The sequence below is a fragment of the Physeter macrocephalus genome, chromosome 11 (assembly GCF_002837175.3).
Source record: "Physeter macrocephalus isolate SW-GA chromosome 11, ASM283717v5, whole genome shotgun sequence".
Taxonomy (NCBI): domain Eukaryota; kingdom Metazoa; phylum Chordata; class Mammalia; order Artiodactyla; family Physeteridae; genus Physeter; species Physeter macrocephalus.
The window spans coordinates 180,744,776-180,756,822 of record NC_041224.1 but is presented as its reverse complement, the minus strand read 5'-3'; the positions used below and the strand labels follow the sequence as shown (position 1 = coordinate 180,756,822).

Here is a 12,047-nt window from a genome sequence, read left to right as displayed (position 1 = left end):
CTCGCTTAGCTCACTTGAACTTCACCTTTGGTTGGTGCTATCCAGTGCTGCTTCAGTTTCCAGATATCCCATGATTTCACAGTACAGCGTTCAAACATATCAAAAGTTGGCCTCGTACAGATGGAACATGCCTTCCCCAGAACATTCTATGAGTTATAACAATGAGTGCTGCAAACTAAGCTCTGCCTCCTTAGCGATACTTATGCCTTTTACTGTAAAGACAGTAACTAACTACATGACATTCCTAGCAGCCTTCCGACCGAACAAATGATAGGACCTTTTTTTAAGGTTCAGAAAATAACTATCTGAATCCCTGCAGCACCGGAACTACCTGCTCCCTGTGGGGAGGAGCGGGAGGGTCAGGAGGCCCGGCTCTCCAGGACCGCTGCCCTCAGACACTCATGCAGACCCTCAGCTCCTCCACTCTGGCCAGGGGAGTCTAACGTGACAGAAACAGTGTAGAAATGGGTGCTGAAGAGGGAGGGCTGGCCCACCCCCGCACTGCTCTCTCCGAGAATGTTAAAATCCTGACTACCAGACTGGAAGTAGGTTACAACCTGGCTTCTCTCTATTTTGATACAAGTTCAAAAATCAGAAACTGCTGACTCCCAGGTAGCATCCCCTCTGAGACACGAAGGCTTTTACAACCCAGCTTCAAGAAGGCCCTCGAGCCTCTCTTACCCCAAATGCTGTCTCCATGTGGCCTTACAAAGGCCACCACAACCCTCGGGGAACCAGGGCCAGAGGGCTCAAAGCCAGACAAGGTTCAACTAAGGCCCCTGCAAAGAAGGTCTCTTTTCACCAACTGGAAGCTTAAAATTAAATTCTATTCTCAGCCCCATGTTTATTCTTTCTAAATGCCCTATGATTTTCCAGAGACAACTGTCACACTAAGGGAAACCGAGTGGGTTTCAGATGTCCTGTATCAGCTCTGTGGCTGGGAGAAAACTTCAATGTAGTGGAAGGAGGAGCCAGGACAGCTTGGTCCCCGCCCCTCCTGGTTCTCATGTGACACAGACACATCACCCCCGCTGCACCTAAACGTGAACCTGAAAGGGCCACAGTGCCCATATGGGGACACAGCTCTGCTCTTTTTTCCAGTGGTTTCTTACAACCCATCATATTTTTGTAAACACCTCTAGAGAGCATTTTGAAAGTTGCTGATCCGTCGGAAGCTGCAAAACCTAAGTGGAGTCAGGAGCTGAGGAAAGGAGCGTGGCCAGAGACAGGCTGCAGGAGACCGGTCAGCCTCGAGGGCCCCCAACACCGGGCTGGGGTGCCTGCCTCTGGGGGGACACAGCAGCTCTCACCAACACAAGCACCGGTGCCCTGAGGTGATCCACTACTGAATTATAGGCACTTTTAAACAAAGCTTAAAGTCTAGCCTTGCTGTACCGAAAGCCCAGGATGCTGCTGCCTCTAGCCCTCAGCCCGAGGTCCACACTGGGGGTGAAGGACACGTGCAGTCCAAGGGCACCCCACAGGGAGCCCAGGGAGCACGTAGCACCCCAGCCCAGTGCAACTGTTGAGGAAAAGGTGGCTGGAAGCGCCTTTGCTCAGCGACACCACCCCTATGATAACATTAAGGTAAACTAGAAACTAACCCTGACAACATTTCACAAGGATGCTCACAGCTTTCCAGATCCTCTTTCAAACCTCAGCAGCAGGGATGTGCCCTTGTACAGCTGGCGTCATCTGGAATTACACCTTCTTAACCTACCAGCTAGTCTCACGGATTCCCTTAAGGAATAATGTCTCAGGGTTGGTTTGAAAATGTATCTGTCAGGACTTCCCTGGTGGCGCAGTGGTTAAGAATCCACCTGCCGGTGCAGGGGACACGGGTTCGAGCCCTGGTCTGGGAAGATCCCACATGCCACGGAGCAACTAAGCCCGTGTGCCACAACTGCTGAGCCTGCGCTCTAGAGCCCGCGAGCCACAACTGCTGAGCCCGCGAGCCACAACTACTGAAGCCTGCACACCTAGGGCCCATGCTCTGCAATAAGAGAAGCCACCGCAATAAGAACCCCGCACACCGCAACGAAGAGTAGCCCCCGCTCGCCACAACTAGAGAAAAGCCCGCGCACGGCAATGAAGACCCAACGCAGCAAAAATAATTAAATTTAAAAAAAAAAGAAAGAAAACGCATCTGTCAGAACCCACCCTGTGTTACTTAACGCTACAAAGAAAAGCTTTTTAAAAGGAAAACATGCATCTCCGGGCCCTTAGTGTACAGAGGCCTGGAGGGGGGAAAAGGGCTCCAAAGGGGCTGAGATGCAGACCAGGAGGGGGTGCAGGCCTCCCCACAGTTACCCCCGTCTCCCCGGCTCCCTAATCCCAGCATCGCTGCCACAGGTCACTGGATTCCTATTCTCAAAGGATGTAGTTTAAGGTTCCAGTCTTAACGAACAGCCTTATTAACACAGTATTACAATTGAAAGCAGGTTTCGGTGCTGGGGCCGGTGTCCATGAGCAGCGGCCGACCCCAAGCGCGCTGAGCCAGCTCCACACCTGGCCGTCTCCCACCGCCGGGCTTTGGCAGCTCTTGGGCACTAGGGCTGCAGACCGCCTAACAGAATTCGGGGCAAACCTCCAGCAGGTGGTAGAGGTCACCATCCAGGAAAGGAGGCGACCCCAGGGCCGCCCTGAGCGGGGAGGGGCCTGGCCAAGCTTTGAGGTTCTCAGCGCTCGTTAGCCTTGGGGGTTAATCTAGCTCTGCCTTGACCCGTGGGGGCCAGGTCGGCGTGGCTGGCACTCAGAGCTCTGGAGTCTGCCAGACAATTATTTCGTTCCTGCGTGAAAAAACAAATGGAAAAATTATTCTTAACCGGTACCTCACATGACGCCAGCTCCCGGTGGTCTCGGCACTAACAATAGCTGCGCGACTCACATCAACACACGAGAGTCCTGATGCTGAGATGTGCGTGTGCAAAACCCGAGAAGGGAGCAAAAGGACTGTGTTAGCTCCAGACCTTTTGAAAACAAAAGTAGTTTCTTCTACCGTCACCGTCAGGAGCGCATCCTCCCAGCACCTTTGCAGCTTTTCAACTAGAGGCCCGATGACAGCATCCTGGGAACAGCCGCCCCCCGCAGCGTGCTGGGGGTGAGGAGGCAGGTCAGCACGCCTGCCGGCCCATCACCGTCCCTGTATGTCAGACAGTTTACTGGTGGGACTGAGGTGACTGGGAACGCTGCTGCGCCAACAGGTGTGGCGACCAGGACACCTGGTCCCGCTGGACAGCAGCTAGGTCACAGAAGGGGCCAGAGGCCTGGGCGCACCCAAGAGTCACACATGGAAAATAAAAAGGCCATCTGTCATGGAGAACAGGATGCCAACAGTTTCAAGTGCAAAGGTGACCGGTCTGTGCAAGACTTGGACAGGTGACAAAGTGCTAAAGACTGTTGTGTCAAAGTGACTGTACTTGGTGAAGCTTCTGAAAAGTTTTAAAACACTGAACAGCTTAGCTAGACATTATATTAGTTATAAACTACTAGAAGCTAAAATCATACAAATTAATAATACAAATTAACAACTGGTCAAGTTTTGATATTACTTTATCAGAATATTTAACTTTTAATTGTCAATCAACGTATCTGTAAAGATCATTAATTCGTATACTGAGAATGCTCACAACATTCCCATAATTCAGATGGTTAAGTTCATGCCGACTGTGAAGGTGCCATTTATGAGGTCTACTTGTCTTGAACCAGAAATACGACAATGTTCACGGGCTCTGCTGAAACGGCAGCAATGGTGGGGAAAGGCTCAGCCAACACGGAAGGGCGCTCAGCGGGGCAGGGCTCCTTACTTGGAAGTGGTCTTCGGCCGCCGCGCCACCCACGTTAAGGACATTCAGAGAACTGGCACGCTTCATGCTGCACCCAGGACGGCGGACATGCAAGGACAAACCGTCAGCACATCAGTCAACCAGGAGCAGGGAGCACAGCAAAGCCACCCCTCCGAAGGCTCTGTCACCATGGGGGCCTGGGACCATCCCTAACGGAGAGGAGGCCTTTATCTCGCCCAGACTGGGACACCCACCCAACTCTTTACACGTACATCCCAGATCTACTCTATGGCACCCAGCAGAAAAAAGCGAAGTTTCTCTGCGTCTTTCTCAGCAAAAAGTTTATCTTCGAGCCCCATAAAGCCAGTGTCGCTGCAGTTTCACTTGTTAAAACCTGGCTCCTATAGGAGCCGAGGGGATCTGCCAATGCCACCCGCTGACTTCGGCGTGGGAGCCCGAGGAGCCTCCCGAGATGAGTTTCAGGAAGAGAACCTCAATGACCCCCGTAAACCACGCCCCTAAGTGACCGTGTCAGAGAGAGACCCTCAAGGGACTTCCCTGGTGGCACAGTGGGTAAGACTCCGCACTCCCAATGCAGGGGGCCCGGGTTCCATCCCTGGTCGGGGAACTAGATCCCAAATGCATGCCGCAACTGAGGAGCCCACCGGCCACAACTAAGACCCAGCGCAACCAAATAAATAAATATTAAAAAAGAGAGACCCTCAGAGCTCACTATTAAGATCAAATGCATAAATATATTCTGTATTTTGTAGAGTTTTCTATATTAAAACTAGGAAAAAACAATCTTTTATTAGTAAAATAAACTCTAAGGCTAGTATTTCTCTGCTCAGAAACCAAAATTTAAAACATATTTCATGGCTTTACATTTACAAAATCATGTTGATTTATATATATATATGTATATATATTTACTTTTTTCTCCTGTCTGACACCTTTAAAATACTTAATAAAATATCTTACAAATTACCTATAATCTAAACTTAAATTATAGTCGTAAAATTACTGTAATTGCTTACTGCCACCACGGATGACCTCAAACAAAGCCACCTTCTCTTTTAAAGCTAAAAGAACCAATATGAAGGGTTATTTTAAATGTTTATAACAGGATCAGTAATTCTGAATCTGAACTACTATGACATCAACAGTGACCACTATTATTTACAATCTGAGGGCATGGCTGCAAGGGTGAAGCACAGGTGTGAAGGCTGAGCACAACCAAACACACACACACACACACACACACACACACACACACACACACGCACGCGCGCGCGCACCAGCTGCAGGGACCAAAGGCCCAGGTGATGGACGCACGGCTGCCAGCGTCACAGGCACAGTGCCAAGCAAACAGCAGGCACTTACTGAGTTCTCACTAAACAAACTACACCAAAAGCAAAACCTTAATTGACTTCTCCCCAAGTATTATAAAACTCACTCCCCAAACTTCCCACCTAGGACAAGACAAAAGCATCCCAATGGGCCCCACACAAGTGTTGCCAGAGCTCTGGACAGGTTTTCCTCTATTCAGAACCACTAAAGAACAAAGGATAGAATCAAACCAAATCACCAGTGAATTATATTCTGCCATATTTAATTATTCTATTACTTAATTGGCCAGCTACCTTTTCCTAAGAAAGGTACACAAACTTTGTCCTCAAACTTCCTTTTCTTTACGAGGTGAAGTGAAAGAACAACTTGCCCCGTCAGTGACTCTTCGGAATCGCACCCACACTCTCACTGAAGCCCGCGGTGCCCAGACCATCAAGCAGTCCAGTGCTTCCCTGGAGCTGTGCCCACTGCAGGCTGCAGACCCTGTTCCCGGGGCACCCACTTCAGTGATTCTCACAACGTGGCCCACCCAGCAGTGCTGGCGCTACCCGGGAACTTGCTAGAAAGGCAAATTGGCCACTCCCCCCCCCACCTCACCCCCCCCCCCTCCCGCCGTCCCACTGCATCAGAAACGCAGGGGTGGGCCTTGCGGTCTGTTTTAGGAACCCTCCAGGAGACGCTGAGGCATGCTTCAGTCTGAGAGCCACTGGTCTAGTTAATAAAGATTGCTGCTCTTACCTGGAAAGATTACTTTGTTTCATGCATTTGATGGGATAAACTTTCTAAATTATTTAGTTTTTCAAAAAGTTTAGTAAGATATCAACCCAGATAACATCACATGGGAAAACTGTTAAGATATGCAAGTGTGTGGGTCTACTTTTCATCAGGTCAGGCCGGCAAGGCGCCCTTAGCCCCGTGAACATCCGTATCGGGGAGCGTCCACACACGCGGCGTCACGGCAAAGACAGAAAGACGTGAAGAAGGAGGAACTGTGAGCTCTGCCGCATCCAGGACTCGGTGCCAGAGTTGGACGCTGCCCTAAAGAGCTCTGAGACATCCAGAACGCCAGGCCACGGTGCGTCTGCCCTGGCGGAACCGGCCGACGGCCTGTACGGCACAGAGTGCGTGACGCGCCCTCACTTCACGCATCAGACCCGCCGAAGGATCCGGATGGGGACTCCGCAGGGCCCAGCAATCTGCTCAGCCCCTCAGCACGCTGTGAGAGGGGCAGACAGTACCCGATCATTTTAGCTCTGGAAACCAAACAGGGCACTTTAGGACCCACTTCCCTAAGGCAGCGCGCACATGCCTCCTCCCAGGCAGGACCGACGCCCCGCGCCCGCAGAAGCCCCCAGTGGCTTCCGACACCGCAGCTTCCGGCGGTTTCACGCCGGCCGTGGCGGGGCGCGGGGAACTCCCTCTGCAGATTGTAGACATTTCTGAGAAGAGGGCAACGGCAGCACAGAAACATCCAACTGCTCCTCTCGCCTCCAGAGCCATCGGGAAGCAAGTCCCTCGACCAGCAGAGATGCGGGGGCAGAGCTACGGGCAAGCCCAGCCCCTCTCCCCCCAGCTGCGGGTGAGGCGCGGAGCAGAGAGCCAGGCCGGGCGACCCCGGGGGTCTCGCCTCGGGAGTCAGGCCCCAGCTGATGACAAGAGGAATGAGACGGGACACGCCTTGCAGACAGCAAAGCGCACAACTGTAAAAGCACCTACCTTTATATTCCCATACGCTACCCAAAGGAACTCGGTCTCAGCCCTGAGACATTAGAATTCTCACAGAACTTAAAGTGAAATACTTAAGACAGAGTCATACTAAGAATCAACCTTTACAAAATAGGTACCGTTTGAGGGAGGCTGAGTTTCACGGAACAGCTGACAAGACAATACGGTGCTTCTGTGAGAAACGCATCCAAAAACAGGAAGCCGTTTACACCAGAAATAACCCAGAAACCAGGGCAATTTGTTAACACTAACAGAGAAGGACAAAGAACCCTTCCTCTGATGAACCGTATAAAACGCAAGGAATATCTTAGAATCAAATTCCTTTGATAACTTAAAAGTTATTGTTCAAAAGACCCTAAAAGACTCAAGACTGAAGAGACCCTTTTCTAAACATATGCAAAACCTAAGGTTTTTTAAATCTCCTAAAGAAACTCATTATAACAAAAGTCTTGAAATTGTGACCCTTCTAGTTAAACCATTTTTCTTCCTTTAGTAACACCTGTATGATGAGATCTAATATAGTCACAGCTGGCATCTGATTTTAAAAGATTAAAACTAACTTTAAAGGATTGAAGCTCATGCTGGTTTTTAAAATGAATAATGCATACTTAGAAAAAACAAGTTAATATGCTCAGTATTTTAATATTAAATTCTTACTTTTCACTGCTAAGGCTTTCTTTGAACATGTAACAAAATCAAAGAATTCCATAAATTTCTTTCAAAGGCTTCTTCAGCTCTTTTAGCCTCTAAACAGGAAATTTCACAATTTTTTCTCAACCTATCCTGGGAAAAAGTCGGATCGCAGCTACTAACCCTCTCCACTGCTACCGTGTGGGAAGCAGACGGGAATGCAGCTCTGAGGCCTACGGGCGAGAAGGGCGGGCAGGCGGGCGGGCGGGGCCGGCGATAGTTACCCAGGGTCCTTTGGCTCACTGTCTCGTGAGCCTCCTCCCTTCAGCTTCCTAACCAGCTTCTCACTGCTGCGTCTAATTGAAGCCCGGAGTTTGCTAAAGGAACCACTGCGCTTTAAGGATCCAGTGCCATCCTGAAAAAAACGTGAACAAATGTGAAGCGCCCGACGGCTCTCCCTCCCAGCCCGCAAGAGACAGAGCTAAACGAAAACACGAATTCACATCGTGGCTGCCCTGCCCGTCTGTGACTTGCTGGTAATGTGACTCCTACAGAAATTATCAATTCACCATGTATGTAAATACACTTTAAATAGAAATCTATCCATTTTCAATTTCATGAAAGGTAATCCAATGAAAAGGAAAACCTTCGAACATGAAAAAGCTCATTCAAACAAAAGTAATAAAATCCCCAAAGGAAAATTAATTATATTACTGTTTTGAAACAAAAGATACACAGAAAGACTCAAGGAAATTAAGGCAGCTTCTAGGAAGATCACCAAAATCAAACTCCATGTTTAATAAATATGGAAGCATCTGGTCCATGAAACAGTACAGGACCTAAAACATTTAGGTTTGACATAGGCAACTTCCTTTTAACAATTTCATCTACATGCAATAGATATACTGTTTCTTCATTAAGTTTCATAGGACAGTTTTAATAAATGTTGATTATAAATGTAGTGGGAAAATTAAACAATACATTCATTCTATACAAATAACTAAAAATCCTTAGATGCCTTGTAGGAAGCAAGTAAAAGAGTGCCCAGCTTTCGTATAACTGATTCAGACATTTATAAGTGAAACACTTGGCAGCATCTGGATATGAAAATCAAATACACAGAGTGAAAAAAATGTGTATAGAACAACTTTTATTCTCAGAATGAATCATTTAGTAAGATTAACAGTAGCCCCGCCACTTCTAGAAGCTACGGCAATGCTGCATTCCATGGAAAGAGTGAGAAGGTCTACCAAGCAGACAGACACCAAGACACAGGTCAGTTGGAGTGAGTTTATTAGAAGTTAGAAAGACACAAATACACAAACCACTGAACACTTAAAGATTAGTAGAGAAAAGCAGGATTGCCAAAATTTCACACAAAGACTACACAGCAAATTCTACTTGAGCACAATCCTAAGGGGAGCGCCCAGAGCCCAGGGTGGTCCCGCCAGGTCTCCAAACGCGACAGGAGCAGCACATGCCCTACTCTGACAGCCTAGGTAGTGTCACAGTCACCATCATGCCATTGCAGTAACACCTGGGGGATACTACTAACTACCTCTTATCAAAGTGAACAGCTAATTGCTCTTAGTTTTTAAACTCATGTATTACACAGTAAATGGTTTTATTAACACAGTTTATATTACTAAGTACATATCTGGCAAAGCTACATGTATACAGAGATAAGGAACCCCCCAAAAGGACAGCAGCACCAAAAGGAATGGCCAGTCACAGAGAGGTGTAGCTCTGACAAGAATCCTAGGGGATTGCTAAACACAGCAGTCAGCACTGGAGAGAGAAGAAAAGCTGGAGGAGATGCCGCCCATCATGCAGGAGACAGTGTGAGTGTCACACAGGGCAGCTAGGCCTGTTAGACAGAAACGGAGAGAGAAAGCCCAGGTGAAACTCATGAGAAAAGAGCCAGTTTCCACGCAGCACAGCTTGGCTTACAGTATTTCTAGGTCACAAAATCTAAGCAGCATTTTTACCGCTTTAGTATTTGGAATTACCTTCTGCCTGCTCCTGTCAGCCCCATATGAAACAGGTACTGGACCTTATGTTACATTTTACATAATCTAGACTGATCACTCCTAATCCTCAATAAAATAAAATTCAACATTTTTAGAGCACGGACTGGCACCGTGCTAGAAATCTCCTTGATACTTACAATAAAAAGGTTTTCAAGTTACTGTACATAAGGAGATTCTGACAAAAAACATCGACAGTGACCAAAATAAAGACTGCTATGCACAGGAAGAGTGCATTCATTAAAGCTTTAACTTTATCAGAAATCCTCTTGCATAGAACTAAACTATAAAGTTCTCTCTGAAATCAGAAAGGACTTTCTCTGAAAAACACTAACATTTTAGACATTTCAGAAATGTTAAGAAACACTGACTTTTAAAGTTTATAGCACATTTTAAACATGCAGTTGATAATCCGAAATAAAATTAACTAGAAAAAGGATTTCCGAAGCAGCAACGCATCCTGGGTCCTGGCAGATTGGAAGCCCCAGACCGCGGGGACCTGAGCCCCGCCCGCGCTGACTCACCATGCGACGCTGAGCAAGTCATTTAACCAGCCCGAGCTTCATCTTTCTCATCTTTAAAATGGAAAAATAAAACTTGTTACCAACTCCCCACCAATGCTGGGAGGACAAGAAAACATAAGTTCTTGCTGCTCTTTAGAAATAGCATGTTAAAATGTTAATATAATTCTATCAATAGTACAACTCCTTGTGTTCATTTCAAAATTCAGTGCTACTCTATAGTAGTACTATTTGTAATATTCCTGTACTAGACACTCCGCAGAATACGGAAGAGTAATTTCAGTCAGATTCCAAGAGCATTTCATACACTTATCCACACGCACTCCCCCCCCCCCCCCCCCCCCCCCCCCCCCCCCCCCCGCCAGGCAGGCTGGGCTGGGCTGGGCTTGGGGAGGAGCACCTGGAGGGGAGGTGGGCCGGTGGAGCAGGCAGGTCTGCCTGCCCTCCTTCTCTTACCAGCTGGGAACCTGGCCCCTGAGAGCCACCAGGAAGGACAGCACAAACCCACCCAAACAAGGTGGATTTCTACTCAAAACAGACCAGAGGGTTGGGAGAGCTCACTGTATTCCAACACTTTCAGAATAGTCTAGATCGTTATACTGCCATGAAAGAATATTTGCATCAAAAAACTGGGTTTCTGATGTACTGGTGAAGAATTATATGGCAGTAATTATTATCTATGGATTTCAGGTGATTTGGTGTTTTTAAATTCTTTGGTTTATTCTAGTTGTCTTCCTAGTTTAATTTTTATTTTTAAAAAATTACATTATTTCTAATTCACAGTTACCTCATTCCCAGTAATCCTGGGGAAGAGTTTAGTGTATTAAAAGCTTTTAGAAATAGTAACATGGGGAGCAGTATGAAAAGGATGGGGACATGGGGGTGGGGCTACTTCAGAAGGACCCCAGTAGAGAACTGGCACTCTGAAAACACAAAGGCCAGCACAGGTGAAGCTCAGGTTCCACTCAGAATGTAAGACGTGTGATGTTTCCTGGTGGCCTAGTGGGACCACTGCAAAGGCAATCCCTTACTTACAGTGCAGCCCCGAGGCTCCTGCATGGCCCAGTGCGGACCTGGGTCCCGGTGACTGACACACGTGTGTCTCACAGTTAACGTTAAGTCAATTTTACCCAGAAGGGGTCACTATGCACAGAGCATCTGCATCTTTAGAAGCAGGACCATAAGAGACTTATCTTGACAGTGACTTTTAGATCTGAACCGTTTACAGAAAAATAACATTTGACGAAGTTACATTTTCAAGTCCTTCAATTATGATCTCTGTGGTACATAGAAAAAGAACAGAATTGTACTTCCCTAAACAAATTATCTACCATGTCAAGAATCTCATCCAGAATCTTCACGTGAATTAGAATATGTCCAGGAGCCTTACATTTCTTATATCTTAATGGCATACAATTCAGTTCTCTGCTGATCCAGCCTTGCAGTATCTGCAGGGAGTAACTATTATAACCTAGTTTGTCTTGTCTTTGACCACACTGCCCTTTGTGGTCCATGCTATTTCTGAATGTTGAGAAAGCCTGCGCCTAGTGTCCTGTGAAAATGTTTGTGAAAACCCAAGTGAGGGCTGTGTGCATCTTCCCAACAGAGCAGCTCAGCACTTTCCCTACAGCAGCGGTTTCCAAACTTCTTAAGGAGTGCTGAAATCCTTTTTAAAAAAATTAAAATCTAATGTAGAACCCCAATATAAAACAAAACCTAAACAGCATTTTCTCATTATAAACGTGTAACAAGTTCTTATGATAATAAAATAAACAAGTAAGAACAATGAGGCTGCCTCAGAGAACCTGTGATCTGAACGTGAAGTTACAGACAGGCCAGCCTCAGCGCCCACCTCAACTCCCAATTTATTTTTATCTTTTATCTTGACTGCATAACAGAGAAAATCTTGATGCACACAGGAAAGTGGCTGCAAATAGCAACAATGCTTAATCTGCTTGCCCTGTAATCCCAGGGAAATCTGCACTCATGCAGAGACAGCATTAAACATT

The 12,047-nt window shown here is 47.1% G+C and overlaps 1 protein-coding gene across 1 annotated transcript in view; it reads right to left on the bottom strand.

The window, feature by feature from the left end:
* Positions 1-3,534: 3,534 nt before the first annotated feature.
* KLC1 (kinesin light chain 1) overlaps positions 3,535-12,047 on the bottom strand; it is a 48,135-nt gene continuing 39,622 nt past the window's right edge. Inside the window, 3 exon segments of the mRNA XM_024131017.3 lie at positions 3,535-3,757; positions 3,759-3,873; positions 7,775-7,905. Of these exon segments, the coding sequence (XP_023986785.2) occupies positions 3,644-3,757; positions 3,759-3,873; positions 7,775-7,905 (360 nt within the window). The 3' untranslated portion in view covers positions 3,535-3,643.